The sequence below is a fragment of the Ailuropoda melanoleuca genome, chromosome 1 (genome assembly GCF_002007445.2).
Source record: "Ailuropoda melanoleuca isolate Jingjing chromosome 1, ASM200744v2, whole genome shotgun sequence".
Taxonomy (NCBI): Eukaryota; Metazoa; Chordata; class Mammalia; order Carnivora; family Ursidae; genus Ailuropoda; species Ailuropoda melanoleuca.
In genome coordinates, this window is record NC_048218.1 from 407,441 (window position 1) to 426,719 (window position 19,279).

The 19,279-nt window shown below is 43.1% G+C and overlaps 1 protein-coding gene across 4 annotated transcripts in view; it reads left to right on the forward strand.

Moving 5' to 3' along the window:
• MCM3AP (minichromosome maintenance complex component 3 associated protein) overlaps positions 1 to 19,279 on the forward strand; it is a 50,270-nt gene that overhangs the window by 27,324 nt on the left and 3,667 nt on the right. For 3 of the 4 annotated variants that reach the window (XM_019799480.2, XM_002919054.4, XM_011224745.3), the window contains exons 17-27: positions 2,960 to 3,112; positions 4,417 to 4,614; positions 5,232 to 5,300; positions 5,382 to 5,516; positions 7,628 to 7,781; positions 13,220 to 13,478; positions 13,687 to 13,784; positions 14,778 to 15,168; positions 16,294 to 16,551; positions 16,920 to 17,049; positions 18,560 to 18,763. In XM_019799480.2, the coding sequence (XP_019655039.1) occupies positions 2,960 to 3,112; positions 4,417 to 4,614; positions 5,232 to 5,300; positions 5,382 to 5,516; positions 7,628 to 7,781; positions 13,220 to 13,478; positions 13,687 to 13,784; positions 14,778 to 15,168; positions 16,294 to 16,551; positions 16,920 to 17,049; positions 18,560 to 18,763 (2,049 nt within the window). The remainder of the gene's footprint in view (positions 1 to 2,959; positions 3,113 to 4,416; positions 4,615 to 5,231; positions 5,301 to 5,381; positions 5,517 to 7,627; positions 7,782 to 13,219; positions 13,479 to 13,686; positions 13,785 to 14,777; positions 15,169 to 16,293; positions 16,552 to 16,919; positions 17,050 to 18,559; positions 18,764 to 19,279) is intronic. The other variant, XM_034654162.1, reaches the window with a different exon arrangement.

Genomic DNA, 19,279 nt, shown 5'->3' on the forward strand with positions numbered 1-19,279 from the left:
AGAATTTACCGGTGAAGCCATCTAGTCTTGGACTTTTGTTTTTCTGGGAGTTTTTTTGATTACTGATTCCATTTCATTACTAGTAATCTATTAAAAATTTCTGTTTCTTCCTGATTCAATTTTAGAAGATTATATGTTTCTAGGAATTTATTTCTTCTAGGTTGTCCAGTTTGTTGGCATATAATTTTTCACAATATTTTCTTTTAACCTTTGTATTTCTGTGGTGTGAGTTGTTATGTCTCCTCTTTCATTTCTGATTTTGAATCCTGTCTTTTTCTTGATGAGTCTGGCTAAAGGTTTATCAATTTTGTTTATCTTTTTAAACTGCCAGCTCTTGGTTTTATTGATCTTTTCTGTTTTATGTTTACTCTCAGTTTCATTTATTTCTGCTCTAATCTTTATTACTTCGTTCCTGCTATAAGCTTTGGGTTTTGTTTGTCCTTTTCCCCCTAGTTCCTTCAGGTGTAAGATTAGGTGGTTTATTTGAGATTTTTCTTATTTCTTGAGGTAGGCCTGTATCATTATAAACTTCCCTCTTTGAACAGCTGCATCCCAAAGATTTCGGACTATTGTGTTTTCATTTTCATTTGTCTCCATGTACTTTTTAAACTTCTTTTTTGATTTCTTTGTTGACCCATTTATTGTTTAGTAGTCTATTGCTTAGCCCCCATTTGTTTGTATTCTTTCCAGATTTTTTCTTGTTATTGATTTTTAGTTTCATACTGTTGTGTTTGGAAGAGATGCTTTATATGATTTCAGTCTTCTTAAATTTATTGAGACTTGTTCTGTGGCCTAACAAGTGATCTGTCCTGGAGAATGTTCAATGTGCACTTAAAGAATGTATTCTGCTGTTTTTGGATGGAATGTTCCATATATATCTGTTAGGTCTAACTGGTCTCATGTGTTGTTCAAAGTCACTGATTCCTCGTTGATTTTCTGTCTGATCTATCCATGGATGCAAATATGATTTTAAAGTCTTCTGTCATTACTGTATTACTGTGAGTTTCTCCTTTTATGTCTGTTAATATTTGCTTTATGTATTTAGGTGCTCCCATGTTGGGTATATAGATATTTTACAATTGTTATGTCCTCTTTTTGGATTGTTCCTTTTATCATCATGTAGTGCAGTTCTTTTGTCTCTTGCTATCGCCTTTGTTTTAAAGTCTACTTTGTTTGATATAAGTATGGCTACCTTGGCTTTTTTTTTTTTTTTTTTACACTTCCATTTGCATGGTGTATGTTTTCCACTCCTTCACTTTCAGTCTATATGTCTTTAGGTCTGAAGTGAGTCTCTTGTAGGCAGCATGTAGATGGATCTTGTTTTTTAATCCATTCAATCACCCTATGTATTTTGATTAGAGCATATATATTTAAAGTAATTATTGATAGGTAGGTATGTGCTTATTGCCATTTTGTTAATTGCTGTCTGTTTTTTTAATAGTTCTTCTCCATTCCTTTCTTCTCTTCTTTTGTGGTTTGATGGCTTTCATTAATAATATATTTGGATTCCTTTCTCTTTATTTCTTGTGTATCTATTACAGTTTTTTTGTTTTTAAAGATTTTATTATTTATTTGACAGAGAAAGAGAGAGAGAGAGGGAGAGAGCGCACAACCAGGGGGAATGGCAGGGAGAGGGAGAAGCAGGCTCCCCGCTGAGCAAGGAGCCTGACGTGAGGCTCGATTCCAGGACCATATATAACATTTTATGTGTATGGTAATCTGTATTAAGTTGATGGTCGCTTAAGAACTTTATTAATTTTACCTCCAAGCTTCAGGGTAAAAAGAAGTTCAGTGTGCAGGGAAATCTGTCCCTGTGCTTAAGCTCCCCGAGGTAGCCTTGAAAGTGATGAACTATATTAGTACAGAGCACAGATTCCAGTGCAGATGGAGGACATAGCCAGGAGGCTGAAGTGTTTTGTTTAAATAATGTTTCTTTCCATCTTTAATAAATGGGAGTCTATTTCCCTGCTTACCATAAGCATGAGATCTCATAAGTGTTGGATTGATATCTGTTCTTTTTTTTTTTTTTTTTTTAAGATTTTATTTATTTATTCGACAGAGATAGAGACAGCCAGCGAGAGAAGGAACACAAGCAGGGGGAGTGGGAGAGGAAGAAGCAGGCTCCCAGCGGAGGAGCCTGATGTGGGGCTCGATCCCATAATGCCGGGATCACGCCCTGAGCCGAAGGCAGATGCTTAACCGCTGTGCCACCCAGGTGCCCCGGATTGATATCTGTTCTTAATCCCAGGAAGGAGTGTTAGGAAATATGTAAGAGCTAGGACTTGCGATATGGTTTCTCACAGTCCCAGGAGGCCTGGGCTTCAGTTCAGCACCAGGGCTATCTCCACCTGCCACAGAGGATGGCTACTGGAAACAGGTCTTGCTTGTTTAAGCTACTTTGATTTTGTGACTACATGTATTTGATAGCATTTTCTGTGCTCCCTTAGTTGACAGAATTTTGTCATAAAAATCTTTTAGATATTGGTTTATCTGAGGGCCACTACCGTGTAAAACATGGGCTGTCAGTCTTGGCTGTCAGCTGTCATGTACTTGAGACATTTCTAATTGGAAACATCAGATACTGCTGATGAGAAGGTGTTGTAGTTGTCTTACTGGTCATTTAAAAATTAAAATTGGTAACTATATTCTTAAGATAAAGGTTTATTTATTAACTATTTGCAAGGGCTCTGTTGGACCTATGATCTAGTACCCTGTACCTCTTTCGTTCTTTTTTCCTCTGTCTTTTCAGGCGTCTGTACATTAAGTAAGATGAAAATCTTAAAAGCTTCTCTTTTTTTATAATTTTATTTATTTATTTGACAGCGAGAGCTTCTCTTGTGGCAGAGACATAATTACATTTCAATAGTAAGAATGTGGGTCTTGCCATTTTTTAGGGCAAGCCCTCAATGTCTGTGGGCCCTGGGTGCAGTGTCCCCATCCTGATTGCCCTCTTCTGTAGGAGTGCAGTGGAGACAGACCAGAGGGTCCGCATGGCCCGTTGCTGTGAGGATGTCTGTGCCCACCTGGTGGACTTGTTTCTCGGGGAGGAAATTTTCCAGACTGCAAAGGAGACCCTCCAGGAGCTTCAGTGCTTCTGCAAGTATCTCCAGCGGTGAGTCCTGTGTCCCTGCAGATGAAATGGACGCACACGGGGAGAGCCTTTGACAAGACTATACTTTCAGAAATAGTCAGTTATATACACACGTGAAACATGTTCCTTCCTAAAGGGTAGATGCTAAGGGAATAAGTAAGGAATTAGGTTGGGAGCTTCTGTATTTCGACAAATATTTATGTGTTGCTTTCTGTCATTTACCCACTGCTCTCGACACAGGGAGATGGCTATGAATAAGCCAAACAAATTCTAGCTGTATGCACGCATGTGGATGAATTTCTAAAACATAATTTATAGTGAAAAAAGGAATTCTTAGGGAAATGTGTACAACATACAGTGTATATTCAAATATAGATTTGTATATGGTAGTATAACCCTGAAAAAAAGGAAAATGACGAACATAAACTTAGCATAGTGGTTACCTGTGGGAGTGAGAGGGTGTGTGATTGAGCAGGGCCCAGTGCTGGTCATGGCCACTGGTTCTTAATTGGATGGAAGTCTGTGGCTGTTTTATTTAGCATTAATCTTTAAACTGGGCATGTACTATGTATGTTGTATGGTGATTCATTTCATAATTTCATTTAAAATAAGTCACAGTGTACCTTGAAGTTTCAACCACATAAGAGGAAATAGAGGGAGAAATGTCTCTATTCCACAAGAGACCCCCATTTTCCTTCTCAGAAGCAGCTGCTGAGTACCCATCCAGAAGTCTTCTGCCCTTTTTTGTGGTTGTTAGGACAGATGATAGCATGTTCTCTACTCTGTGCTAACCTTTCTTTACGCCGTTTGAGGTCAGGTGAAGGCCTAACCACAACAGCATGTTGGACTCTTCCAGGTGTCGGTGGTACCATAAATGACCTACCTGGTTCTCAGTTGATGGACTTTCACGTGGCTTTTCTTTTTAGGTGTGACAAAGAGTGCTGCAGTGACTGTCCTTGTACAAACATTTCATACAGATGCACACATACCTGGAGATAAATTCCGATCAGTGGTATTTGCTGGGTCAAAGTATACGTGTATCTTATATTTGTATCCATATTGCCAAATTGGCTTCCAAAGATTGTTCAGCTTTAGTGCTTAATATAAATTTATCAGTTTTGTTGTTCACCACCACTCATCTGTTACCATGCCTTTCTTGTGCCTGAGTATTAATTTTAATTCTGATTCATTTCTCAGTTTGAGGACTATTGCTGAAAAAGACCTAAACATTGCCAAAAAATGTGCTTCCTGCACTGTGATTTCGCAGTTGTCCCTGTAGTAAATTTTAAAATAACCCAGTGATGATATGGTGGTATATTTTCCAGGTGGAGGGAAGCTGTTGCAGCCCGGAAGAAACTGAGGCGCCAGATGCGGGCCTTCCCTGCAGCACCCTGCTGTGTGGATATGAATGACCGGCTGAGGGCATTGGTACCCAGTGCAGAGTGCCCCATTGCTGAGGAGAACTTGGCCAAGGGCCTTCTGGACCTGGGCCATGCAGGGAAAGTGGGCATCTCCTGCACCAGGTTAGCACTTAGCCTGCCATGGCTGCCTAGTGCTCCCTTGCCCCACCTGGCTTTATGGAGAGTGTGGATTCATGTGTGCATTTGGAGGGAAGACGGGTAGAATCAGAGAGAGTGAAGATAATGCAGGATTGTGTTATTGAAGGTTGTCTTCCACTCCAGTTCTGGACACGTGACATGTTCTGCATGCTTTGATTTCATGTGCCTTTTCCACTTCACTCAGGGCCTGGTAATTGAATCGTACAAGAATCACCTGTTTCCCTCTGGTCTTTGTGGATATACCATGTCCATTCTTGTTGGTGGAGGTTCTTCTGTTCGCATGACAGTGTTCTAGAGGGCAGGATTTTTGTTTGTGTCCTGCTCATCTCCCATGGTTGGCACTAGGGACAATAGATAATTGCTTGATATTTGTGGAATGAACAAGTCCTTTGACTAATTGGTTTCTTTATCAGCAAAAGTTTTCTTGGTCTCCTAAGCATTCCCCATCAGGAGACACTATTAACCAGTTAAAGTAACCAGTTACTTTCTATTCAGAACATCAGTAAGTAATTTATCAAGCTCCTTGCATGGGCACTGAGCTGTCCTCATGCAGTCACAGTGTCCTTCTCCTTTCTTTGTAGGTTAAGGTGGCTCAGAAATAAAACAGCGCACCAGATGAAGGTTCAGCACTTCTACAAGCAACTGCTGAGGTCTGTCATGCTCCCTGGTGTGTGTGCTTCTCCTGCTGGGGCTTGTGCACTGGCTTACCCTCTGTGTTCTATCCCTTACAGTGATGTGGCATGGGTGCCCCTGGACCTGCCGTCCCTCGTGGCCAAGCACCTCCCTGGGAGGCGGGAGCGTGTGTTTTGGAAGCTGGTGCTGGTGTTGCCTGATGGAGAGGAGCAGTCTCCAGGGAGTCCTGGCAGGTCAGGAAGGGTTTCCCGCTCTGGGCTTTGAAGTTGAGAAAGTGACTTCAGGAGGCAGAGTGATTCTCCAAGAGCATTAGGCATGAGGGACTTGTAGTCTGTTTTGTTTGTGATTTGAAGCAGACACTTCAGATTATTTAAATTTTTACTCTGTAAACTGGGCCCAAAAACACTTAAGAGTTGATCCTCATTTAATGCTGTGCTGAGGTGTATTGATTAAAGCTTGCTTCGTTGTAGATTCTTGGGGAAGACAGTTTACGGTGTGTTTGCTATAGTTCCTTTTTTTTTTTTTTTAAGGAAAAAACTGGCATTTTTAAAAAGAAATCCAAGAAATTGACATGGCATTGTTTCCTGTAACCAAACTGCTTCCAGAAGTCACTTTAGAGCAGAACGTGTTACTTTTCTTTTTTAACAACTTTATTGACATGTAATTCACACATAAATTTCACCCATTTAAAGTTTCTGTTTCACTGGTTTTTAATATTCACAGAATGGTACAACTATCACCACTAATTCCAGAACATTTTTTACCCACAAAGAAATCCCATATCCATTAGCAGTTATTCGTCATTCCTCCCTGTTGTCAGCTCCTGGAAACCACTAATACGTTTCCTGTCTTCTATGCATTTTCCTATTCTAGACATCCTGTATGAATGAAGTCCTACTATCTGTAGGCTTATGACTGGCACCTTTCACTCAGCTGTCGTGTTTTCTGGGTTTTGTCTTGTAGCAGATATCAGTCCTTCATTCTTTTTTTGTGGCCGAATAATATTCCATTGTGTGACTATAACACATTTTATTTATCTGTTCATCAGTTAATAGGCATTTGGATTGTTTCCGCTCTTTGGTTATTATGAATAATTCTGTGATGAACATTCATGAGTATGTGTTTGTGTGGACAGATGTTTGCAGTTCTGTGTGTTATATACAGAGTGGAATGCTAGGTTGTGAGGTAACTTTATATTTAAAAGTCTTTGAAGAATTGCCAAATGGTTTTCCACAGTGGCTGAACCATTTTTCCATTCCTATTAGCAGTGTTTGAGGATACTAAGTTCTCTGAATACATTCCTTTTTTAGCAGTTACTATTGAAACACATGCAAGCTAAGGAAAAAGTCATAAAGCAAAGAAGAGAGTTGTGGTATTTTGAAAGTATTTAAATGGTGATTCATTTCTTAGAAGAAAACAGCTGTCTTCTGATTCAGTAATAAGTTTATTCACTAAGAAATACACATCACAATAATTCTTAAGTGCTCAGGCATGAAATTTAGTTCTGTAAAACATGTATGTGGTTGATCCTTGAATAACATGGGGTTTATGGAGGTCAGTCCCCCCTACACAGTTGGAAATCTGAATATAACTTTTGACTCCTCCAGAACTTAACCACTACTGTGGTTATGTTAGGTGAAGCCTAACATAAACAGTTGACATGTATTTTGTATGTTATATCTATTGTATTACTATATTCTTATAATAAAGCTAGAGAAAATGTTATTAAGAAAATCATAAGGAAAATACATTTATAGTACTGTACTGTCATTATTAAAAAAATCTGCATATACCTGGACCCGCACAATTCAAACCTGTGTTGTTCAAGGATCAACTGTATTTCAAACTTTTTTTTTTTTAAAGATTTTATTTATTTATCTGACAGAGAGAGAGACAGCCAGCGAGAGAGGGAACACAAGCAGGGGGAGTGGGAGAGGAAGAAGCAGGCTCCCAGCAGAGGAGCCTGATGTGGGGCTCGATCCCAGAACTCCGGGATCACGCCCTGAGCCGAAGGCAGACACTTAACGAGTGCGCTACCCAGGCACCCCACCGTATTTCAAACTCTTAAGGACCTTTTCTATTGCTCACGATAGAAATAGTGCTTCAGAATTTTAAATCACACTACAATGGACCAGGTTCATGAGTGCCCTCTCCTGTTGCCCCTGTAGAATTCCTAGCTCCAGTTTAAAATCACAGCCTGTTTTGTCCATCTCAGCTTCACAGTAAGAGTTGATGTCTGTGAACCTACATCTCTGGTAGTTCTCTTCCTTATTTTTCCTAAAAATCTTTATAGTTTACTTTTAGAATTAGAATCTTTTGAAGTGTCATTTTCTTTTATTCACAGAATTTTAGCGAACTGGTTACAAGTCAAGTTCATGGGAGGTGATGGCTCCGTGGGTGACACAAGCAGTGAGCCTGGGGGCATTCAGACGCTTGCTCTATTTCATGCGCTCAGCAGCAGAGGGGATCAGACTGTCGCTGTCAACGTGTGTATAAAGGTGGGTGAGAATCACGTGTATTCACTTCTGTGATTTTCTTATTTCACTCATTCCCAGACATTGATGGAATCATATAAGTGCCTTGAAGTTTTGAAGGAGTGTAGGAGGCTCAGAAGCCCGTATCATGTCTGTTGCTCCTTGTGTCCTGATGACATCCCATGGACTTCCTCTTGGTGTGACATACCAAGCTAGATTCTCAGGAGTGCAGTGAGCCTTAACCATTTCAGGTTACAGACCTCTTTGAGAACTTGGTGAAAACTCAGAACCACCCTGAACAAATGCGTAGATTTACACAATCAGGAGCCCTAACTCCATGGGCCTCTGGTAATTAACCCAAGAGGGATTAGAGACAAAGCATTTCACAAAAATGCAGAGCCTGTTATGTCATGTGGTTTGCCAATAGTTGACATCTTTATTGTAATAGCTTCCTGATACATCAGTTTTTACAAAAGACTCATAGTTTTTAATCTTATGCAGTTTTCACTAAACTTGGTCCTAGCTACTATGTAAGTTCAGTATTGGGCATTTCAGGTCAGTTGGTTTTGTTTTATATTCAAGTTGTCCTCAGTTTTTGATTATAAGTTCTAATTTTTGTTCTTTATACGTGTTTGTATAGTACAAATGTTAACTGGTTCCCTGAGAGAATCTTTTTTTTTTTTAATTTTTATTTTGTTTTTATTGAAGTATAGTTGATATACAATGTTAACATTAATTTCAGGTGTACAGCATAATGATTCCTTAAGTCTGTATGTTATGGTGTGCTCGCCACAGTGTATTTACTGTCACGTACAGCGCTGTTACAATAGCATTGACTATATTCCCTGTCCTATACCTTTTATCCCCCGATTATTCATTCCATGACTGGAAGCTTATACCTCCCACTGTCTTCCATTTTGCTGAGCCCCCACTCCTTCCCTTCTGGCAACCATTACCTGAGAGATTCTTGTTTAATGAGAACCTATTTCCTCATTAGCTTCAAGCCTACATAAATACATTTTAGGTATTAGTGTATGTATTCAGATACACCCAGCTATGTATTTTATTTGCTTGGAATATAGCAGTGCAGGGCAGAAAGTGTAGGCTTCTGGATGGTGCAGACCTGGGGTTGGCAGCTGCTGCTCTGGCCAGCTCTTTGAGCCTAGTTGTGGTGCTTTCTATAATGTGGTCATGACTCACTGCACCAGGGTCTCATGAGGGCTAGCTGGGCTGCATGCTCGTATGAGGGCTCAGTGAGAATCTGCTGTCTCCCATACGTCCTGACTTGGCCTGCTGTGCTCAGACCTCCCCTCTTCCTAAGAAAGTTACCTTTGTGCCACACTGCTCATCTGCAAGTGATACTCTAGTCTGTGTTCCCGCTTCAAATTGGAGCTTCTTCAAATTGTAGTTTGATTGTAGGGTTTTTATTTTGTTTTTCCATTTTATTTTATTTATTTTTATTATTTATTAAGTAAACTCTACACCCAATGTGAGGCTTGAACTCATGACCCTGAGATCAAGAGTCACATGCTCTTCTGACTGAGCCAGCCAGGCGCCTGTGTTTTTCCATTTTAATACTACTTATTTTATTTTCTAAATGAAAAGTAATACATGTATGAAACTTTAGAAATATAAGGAAATATAGAGGAAACATAAAGATGATAAGAGCCATTTATGCTCTCACCATTTAGGGTTAACAGTCATGTCTTGGTTCATGTTCTTCTTTTTTTTCCTATGGCCATAAAGTCAGATTTCACCAACTGGACAATTAGTTTGTTGTTCATCTTGCTTTTATTCTTAAGTCTTTTAATCAAAGCAGTACTTGCATGTAGTTAAAAAGTCAGATCACATCTCATGATTTATAATGAGACATATCAGCCCTTGCCCCACCTCCTAGCCCCTCTCCCCAGGGCTTGATTTCTGTTGTGTTTCCAGATCACATGCTGATGTTGCTCTTTCTCAACTTACCTACTTTACATGTTCTTCACTGACTTTCCATTAAAACATATCTTTTGCTATACAACAATTACCCCCAAACTTAGCAGCTTAAAATAGCAAACATTTATTATCTCACAGTTTCTGTGGGTCAGAAGTGCAGGTGTGGTTTAGTTGGGTCCTCTAGCTCAGGGTTTCTCACAAGGTGGAAATCAAGATGTAAGCCAAAGCTCTGGTCTCATCTGAAAGCTTGACTGGGGGAAGATCCACTTTTAAGCTCATTGTCATGATTGTTGGAGGATTCACTTCCTTGCAGTCTGTGGCTGGGTCCTCTCCATAAGGCAGCTTACAACTTGGCGGCTGGCTGCCATCAGCTGGGCAAGATGGCAGAGTCTCTCTGTAACCTAATTATAGAAGTGACATCCCATCACTTTTGTCTGATTCTGTTTAAAGCGAGTCAGGGTAGGGGATCGTGCAAGAGCATGGGCACTAGAAGGTGAGATCATGGGCGTGTCTTCATGGCTGCACCCTATGCTAGGTGAGGAGTGAACTCTTATATCATGGTCCTACTCAGCCTTCCCCAGTTTTCAGGGTGGCTACATCATCACTTTATCTTATCACAGTGAGTAGGGTCACATTTTGATGGCCATGTGACTGCTGTTTGCCCCAGAACCAGTAAGTGTTCTGTGACTACATTTCTTTTTTTTTTTTTTTTGCAAGCAATAGTTGCCTTATTTTCTCACTTAATGTAGTTTTCTCTGTATCTTTCTTTAATTTTTACACAAATATGCAAGCATGTGGGCTGTATACATCTTAGTAGAGGTTTCCAGATGCTGTCACTTCGCTTTATCTCTTCCTTTGAGAAAGTGCCATCGGCTTGTTCTCCTCTGGGCTGACCTTGTATCCCAGGGCGTGGCTGCCACTTGGGTCTCCATACCAATAGCATGGTCCTGCTCCTTCCCCTGCTGACTCTGAGCTTGGGCAAGTTCCTTGTATATGAGTACTCTTAGGAGCCCTCTTTTTTTTTTTTTTTTGGATCATATTTTGTGTTATTGTTTATTTGTATAACACAACAGGGTCTCTGCTCTCTGAGCTTTCCTGATTTTCATTTTGTTAATTTCCTCCCCTTCCTCAATTTTTGCTTTGTTTCTTTGTTTTGGTTTTTAATCAATCTCAGACTGGCTTGTACCTCTTGGAGAGAAAGCATCTCTCTTTCAGAAGTCACACTGCACTCCTCATCCACTCACTCAGATATGCATTTCACAAGTATTTATTGAGTGACTTCTCTGTCTCAAGCATTATTCCAGGTGCTGGGGATATAGCAGAAAGCAACACAAATCTCCGTTTTTCAGGAGCTAATGTCCCAGTGGGAAAAGGAAGCTGGGGGAGTGGGGGGAAGTGTCAAGCACGCCTCCTCCCTGGTTGGTAAACCAAATTATGACTGTCATTCTCCCCTCTCCCGCTCCTGCTTGCTTATATCTATTTTGTTATGTTATGTTATGTTATGTTATGCTATTTATGTATTTATTTCATCATGACAAGTGCACTCCTTAACCCCTGTCACCTGTTTCACCCACCTCCCCTCTGGTGACCTGCAGTTTGTTCTCTGTGTTAAGAGTCTGTTTCTTGGTTTGTCTCTGTCCCTCTTTTTTTTTTTTTCCTTTGCTCGTTTGTTTTGTTTTATAAATTCCACATGTAAGTAAGATCTTATGATCCTTCTTTTATCTAAGAACTGAGGTTCCAAGAAGTTAGAATAAATTGCCCCAGGCGATACAGCTACCACGTCGTGGCATCGCACAAGGTGCCCTTGAGGGTGAAGTGAGTTACACCTGTAGAGTTCTTAGGACCACACCTGACTCCTACCAAGTGCTTATTTGGTCCTGCCATTGACAGCAGCAGCTATGTTTTTTTCTCGGTTTAGTTTCCTGTTTGGTAGGGTGCATCTTCCAGTTTCTTCCAAAGAAAGGATCTGTGGGAATAGAATTTTCTGATTCCTTGACTCTCTGAACATGTGTTTACCCTCATATTTATTTTATGGTTTAGTGAGGTTTGTAGAAGTGTGGATTGAAAGGTTTTTCCTTCCAGTTTTACTCCATGGTCACCTGGCATCCAGAGTTGTTGAGATGTCTGAGGTGATTCCTGTTCTTTTCTCTCTGACCTGGTTTTGTTTTTCTCTAGAAGTCTGCTCTTTGTCTCTGGGGTTCTGAAAGTCCACTTGGGTATGCCTGGTGCTGACTGCCTGCGCTCACTGTGCTGGGCTTGGCAGGTCCTTGCGGGCTGGAGACGACTATTCCACTTGTGGGATGTTCTTGTATCTCATTGCCACCTGTTTTCCTTCTCTTTTTTCCTTTTCTCTTTTGAACTCCTACGAGACAGGTGTTCGATCTCATCAGTTAATCCTCTGAGCTTCTTATCCTTTCTACCCTATTTTCTGTCTTGTTTTTAAATATTGTGCTCTGGGAGATTCACTGACTTTATATTCCAAATGTTCTCTTGGGTTTTTTATTCCGTAGATATAATTTCATTTCCTTGTTCTTATCCTTATTGACTTTATCATATCATCTTGTGACTATTTTTGGATACATCATCAGAGGAAATTAGGATTTTTGAGGTCTGAGTTTTCTTACGTCCCATGCATTATCTGTTTCCTTTTGGATTTCCTTTTCTCTGTTATTCTAGTCTCTCTTTTATGTTGGAGGCTCTCCTCAGACACCTTATCTGAAGTTGCCCGTACCTGAATGAAGCCCTAAAAGGCTGGTCATAGGCTCTGTGTTTGGGGTGGGGTAGAGGGTCACTGAATAGCAAGCCCACCTTTTTGGGGGGATACCCCCAAATGTCAGGACCTGCATGTCTCTTTCTTGCATTGTTTGATTTCTTTAGAAGGGATTCATCTTGTCTCTTCCTCTTGGGACAAGTGGGGAGTGGCCAGTGCTAAGTCCCTCCATTATGCCTGCATCCTCTCAGGATAGGATGCCTGCCCAGGGGGCAGGATGCACTTAGAGGCCGCCTGCAGGTGGATGGATGACCTGTAGGGCCACTGCTCTGTGTATGACTTGTCCATGTGGTCCTGAACCTCGCCTCTGGCTCTTGGTGCCACTGGGTCTGAGTGCTTGGGGCTTTTGCAGGCTCAGCTGGTCTGGTTCCTTCCATACCTACATCTCTAGCCCTTCAGGTCTAGTTTCCTCTGCTTCCTTAATCCCGTGGTTGTTCCCATCCGCATGATGCTGCTGGCTTGCCTTTACCCCCTTCTGTCGTTGTGGGCGTACCTGGTTTGTTTGTATTTTGGGCTTACCTATTTTTATACCTGTTTAAAGGTAATTGTTCAGATTAAAGTATCGTCTTCAAACAGTTCTAGCTAGAGGCTGAATTATCTGTTGATCTGGCTATTTCTTGCACTAATTTACAGTCTTATGGAGGGAGGACAGCGCAGAGAGCTGTGAGCCTCTGATTGTACTTGCTCTGGGGCTCACAGTCTCTGCTGATTTGTCCCCTGGTTGTCCCTCCTGACGGTCTAGATGTTGTTCCAGGTGGCTCACGGTGCTCTCAGCGACTGCGCCCTTGATGCTGTGGAGACGCAGAAGGAGCTTCTGGGAGCCAGTGGGCTCATGCTGCTGCTTCCCCCCAAAGTGGAGAGCGAGGACGTGGCGGAGGAGGACGTGTACTGGCTGTCTGCGTTGCTGCAGCTCAAGCAGCTCCTTCAGGCCAAGCCCTTTCAGCCTGCGCTTCCACTCGTGGTCCTTGTCCCTAGCCCAGGAGGGGACGCCATGGAGAAGGAAGTGGAAGATGGTTTGTGAAGGCAATTTTGTGGATGAACCAGCATGTTTACGAAACGGGGCGAGCCCCTGGTCTGAGGAAGTGCTGGCAGTGTGCTGTAGGGGTCAAGGGACAGCAGTGACTGGGAGCAGGGCTGGGTGGGGTCAGTACAGTGAGGTGTGTTAGTTTGTGGGCACACTGAGAGCAGAAGACAGGTGACCTCCCTTTGCTTCTGTCAAAGGTCTGATGCTGCAGGATTTGGTTTCAGCTAAGCTGATTTCAGATTATACCGTTATTGAGATCCCTGATTCCATTAATGATTTACAAGGCACAACTAAGGTAAGTCTTCATCATTTTTAAAGGCCCAGTAAGACATATCAGTTGTCCGCTTTTGTTCTGTCTTAAATGTAGTGTATATTACTGCTTGGGTTTTTAAAAAAATTAATTTATGTTTATGTAAATTAAATTAACGTATAATGTTTAAAAATTAATTTATTTTTATGTAAATTAAATTAACATATAATGTATTATATTATTGGTTTCCAAGAAAGTTGTCAGTGATTCATCAGTCTTATACCTAGTGCTCATTACATCCCATGCCCTCCTTAATGTCTATCACCCAATTACCCTCTCCCTCCACCCCCCTCCCCTCCAGCAGCCCTCAGTTTGTTTACTGTGCTTAAGAGTGTCTTTTGGTTTGTTTCCCTGATTTCGTCTTGTTTTGTTTTTTCCTCTCTTCTATGATCTTCTGTTTTGTTTCTTAAATTCCACATATGTTTTGACAGACAGCTTTGAAAAAATATAACAGAAATCAAAATAAAGACATGCCCCACAGTCTTGCTATCTGCAACCAATTAAATTGTTCATGTAAATTTTTTTAGAGGTTTTGTTGTAATAGTTTCATTTAGGGAAAGAAGTACTGGGAATTACAGTGAAAGTAACTGCAGGAAGAAAGATACACAGGGGTGTGAGAGCATGTGGGTATGCAGTGAGATGTTAGTCCTAAGCAGGGGGAGACACGGCTTCCCTTTCTGTGCTTGGTAAAGACGATGTTCAGGACTGGTTTCCCTCGGGCCTAAGCACTTCCAGGGGTGATCCTGCAGGCTGTATTCCTTGGAATAGGATGGGACCTGGAGCCCCTCTCAGGGAGGCTTAGGAGGCCGAACTCAACTGCGGGGGAAGTTTCTGCCTGCTTCCTAGTGTGGTTGACAGGCTGGTGCTCACTGTGGCACCTGCTGTGGCAGCTGTGGGAGGGGCACCTTCAGGAAGTTCTCTCTGAAAAACAGGATGAATTGTTTAACCAAGTCTCTTCTGACCGTCTTTGTGTCTCAGGTTTCACGGGCCGTGCAGTGGCTGGTCTCCCACTGCCCCTGTTCCCTTGACCTTTGCTGCCAGACCCTCATTCAGTATGTGGAAGATGGGGTTGGTCGTGAGTTTAGTGGCCGGTTTTTCCATGACAGAAGAGAGAGGCGGCAAGGCGGCCTGGCCTCACAGGAGCCCGGAGCCATCATCGAGCTGTTCAACAGTGTGCTGCACTTCCTGGCCTCCCTGGTGTCCTCTGAACAGTTGTGTGACCTGTCCTGGCCTGTCACTGAGTTTGCCAAGGCGGGGGGCAGCCGGCTGCTTCCTCACCTTCACTGGAACGCCCCGGAGCACCTGGCCTGGCTGAGGCAGGCTGTGCTCAGCTTCCAGCTTCCACAGATGGACCTTCCACCCCCAGGGGGTGCGTGCTCATGCTGAGGGGTCCTGGCTGGGGAGGAATGTGGGAAAGCCAAGCCTCCTGTTCCCTTTTTTACTGTACTGACAATCTGGCAGGTATTGGGCACTAGTGTGAGGTTTGTATGTTCTCCTTTCCTGTTCCCACACCATACCTACTTCCACCTGCCCTCTGGTTCAGGAGTCAGACACAGCTGGGGCTCTGTGTATGGGCGGGGGCTGTTGGCTCTTTACCACCAATAGAGCAGTCTGTGGGTGTCCACACAGCCCAAGGAAAAAGGTGGTGAGTGGTGTTGGCAGGAATACGTAGCCCAAGGCCTGTGGTTTATGAATTGACAGCAGGTCAATGTCTTTGCCACAGGGTGTGGGGGCAAAGAGCATGGAGATCATGTAGCCCTGTCCACACTGCTGGCTGTGCTGGGGCCATGCCACTCAGTGCTGCTTTAATACCAGTGTTCCTTCTTTGTCAAAGCCGCCTCTGTTCTATGACTCTGGTTGTGCCCAGGTGAGGCTGTTTTGATGAAGACTTTACAGGTCCCCTGGGCTGGGCAAGGAGGTTGTCCCTTCCCTTGGTGACACTGATAGGAGGGAATGAAGCTGTTTGCTACTTATGTGGCACAGCACATGGCCTTGGCAGGACTATTCTCCTTTGGGCCTTGCGGAACAGAGGCCTCAGGTGCCCTTCTAAACTTCGGGGTGTGGTCTTCAGTAGGTCCAGCAGATGCTTGTTACTGAAGAAACCCAAAGGGAAGGAAATCACATAGCATAAATCCTCTGTGCTGTGAACTAGGGCAGGGTTCCCCAAGGGAAGCCCAGACTTCCTGTACCAGAGCCACCTGGTTGCCGGTTAAAGTATAGATTTCTGGTGCGACCACAGGCCTGTATAGTCAGAGCCTCTGGGGTGGACTCTTTGTTGTGTATTTTGTACAGGGTGACTGCATCTCTTACTGGGACACAGGGAGGGAGATGCTCTTCCCTCCTTAAGCAGCTGTGGTTCTGTTGTTTTCAAATTTGAAAACAAACTTCTCAAATACACAGTTGTCTTTGTCTAAAAAAATGTAGAGAACATCTTGTGCAGCATCTGCCTGTACTTTGGGCAAACCTTGTAACCGAGGAGGTGCTTTCCCTACAGCGCCCTGGCTCCCCGTGTGCTCCATGGTTGTCCAGTATGCCTCCCAGATCCCCAGCTCTCGCCAGACGCAGCCTATCCTCCAGTCCCAGGTGGAAAACCTGCTCTGCAGAACCTACCGCAGGTGGAACAGCAAAAGCCGTTCCCTGGGCCAGGGGCCAGGGCCTTCCGTTGCCGAGATCCCATGGGACGATATCATTGCTTTGTGCATCAACCACAAGCTGAGGGACTGGACACCCCCCAGGCTTCCTGTCACATCAGGTAGTTAGCACTCGGTGCTGTGGGCTTGCCTCAGTGACTTCCAGGTGACTGTAAACATTGGGAGGAGCTAGGAATGCTCCAGGAGAGCCTGGACCTACCTTCCTGAAATGGGCCCTGAGGCTGGCTCTAAGTTAGATGTTGGTGACTCTGAGTGGTTATACTGTCCGTGCCACAGTCTGGACGTGAACCTATCTGAACTATAAATGACATGGCTGTTGGGGCGTATGTGGTTAAGCATGGGAGTCACATCACTGTGTGACTATAATCAGTAGGGCTTGTCCTTAAATTGGTGTATTTAAGCAGATTTCGAGCAGTCACTTGGTGCTCTTTTGATATTCTTTTTTCATTTGTTTTTGTATTTTTTTCAGAGGCTCTGAGTGAAGATGGTCAGATATGTGTATATTTTTTTAAAAACCATTTGAGAAAATACGATGTCCCTTTGTCATGGGAACGAGCCAGGATGCAAACACAGAAGGGGCTACATCTGAGTCAGGAGCGGTAAGATCTGTGTCCATTGTGTATTTAGGTCCCAACAGCCAGCAGAGCAGACTGGATTATTCTCCTCCAGAGTACATAGAACATAAGTGTTCTACACACAGAATCTAGCCCACTGTGTGTATATACTGGCAAGCACGCGAGGAACAGATCATTCTCATGCAAACGTGTCATTTACCAGACCCGACCCTGAAATCATAACATAGCCAGGAGAGTGTAGACAAAAGACAGCTGACATCTGATCTGACTTACAAACCTCGTTCAAAAGTACTGAATAAAATGTGTTATTACATATAATCTTGTAATACATAAAAAAATTCACAAGTAGGCTTTATCCCAGGATAGACCATGTCAACAGAAATCGACTTGTGTAATTTGCTGTTATAGCAGAGAAACAGTGATCATTTCAGTAAGTGTTTAAATGCTTTTCTTAAGATTTATATCCTCCCATCCCAATTTATACTCATTCCTGATAAAATTTCTTATCAAACTTGGGTGAAAAAATTCCTTAGCTTGATAAGGCTTTCTACCATTAAACAACCAAAAAAACCTCTTTCTTGCTAAGACATTAGAAACACTGACGTCAGAACCAGCCTGAGCTGCCCCTGATGTCATTTGTTCACTGTTGTCCTGGAAATGCTGCCCATTTTAGGGACACAGATAAGATGGCATAAATATTGAAAGGCAGGAGGAACTGTCATTTCCACACGTTAAAACTGATTTACAGCAGCAACAAACGCCTAACATACGGACATAAACTGACCCAGGAAAGGCACTAAACCCCTGTGAAGGAAACTCTCAGAAAACCTGAGTAAATGAGGGACTGCTAGCTTTTTGATGGGAAAATGCAGTGCTATAAAGATATCAGTTCTCAAACTGTAAAATCAGGGCACTTCTAATTAAAAACCCAAAAGGATTTACACCCCTGGTCTTGACAAGTTAATTCTAAAATTCATCAGGATGAGAAAATGTGTAGCAGTCGTTGAGAAAATTTTGAGTTAGAATAACAAGGAGGGTCTGCTGTGCCTGATATCAGAACATGTAGTGAAGTTACAGCAGACAGACAGGTCAGCGAGTCCAGAAGCAACCACATGTGACAAAGTAACATGCCAAACCAGTGAGAAGAGGGTAAACATTGGCATTTGTTTAGAAAAAACAGATCCCCTTTCTCCCACTCTTTGTTAATATTACTTACACATGGATTTAAGAGCTAAATGTAAAAATAAGAATCTTGCCAGTATTAGGGGGAAATAGACCTTGTTGATAACCCTGGGATGGGAAACTAAACTCTGAGGGGAGGGGCTCCAAGCACCCAGTTGCTCAGGAGAGAAGGGAAGCCTCTTCTGTAAGGCAGAGGCTGTCCTCCCTCTGTGCCCAAGCCTGACTGACCCCAAGGGAAGCCAGAAATAGGCAAGGTCTGGGACTCTGTGTCTACACCCACACTCCTGATGCTGGGGAGACCCTTTCTCCCTCTCTTTCCTGACCATAACCATTTCAAAACATGTACTTACAGTTTGGGGATAAAGTCTTTTCATCCTGCAAACAAGTTTCCGGCTCCGTTACTGCACATGCACCGGAAAGGGAAGAGGAATGTGGAATGTGGCCCAGAGGGGCTGGTTCCCAGCACCCAGGATCTGATGTGTGGATCGTCTGCCCAGGAGCTCCTGGCCCAGTGTCTGTCTCGGAGTCTGCTGCTGGAGAAAGAGGAGAGCAAGAGGTGAAGTCCATTTCCTTCTGTTTATTGTATCCTTTAGGCTTCTTTGTGCTGGCTTAGTAAGGATCCCAGTGACGTGACTTTGTTTAAGAAAGGCCAGTCAGACATGTTAAGTATAACCTCTTTGAAGGCAAAGGCAGGGCCTTAGTATGTCTTAAACTGTTTTTTATTTGAAATCTGTTTCATTTACTGTTCATTATTGAGAGTCAGTCCTAAGTTTTCTGGTGGGAAGAAAGTGTGGCTGGCTTCTGGAGTGTCTTCAGTGAATAGTGAGTGCTGAATGTGTGGCTGGCACCAGCTTTCTGCCCTTGGCAAGCCTGAGGGTGCCGGTGCATCGTCCCATACTGTAGACTCCCCTCTCTATCTCCCACCACCGGTGTTTATGGTTTCACTAAGTGAAAGTCCGTACCCACCCCCCCACCTCCAACAGCTTCCTTGAGTCTAGCTTATCACCAAGGGTAGCCCCTCCTCTTGGCTGGGATTCCATCTCCCACCCACTCAGGACACTCCAGTGAGCAT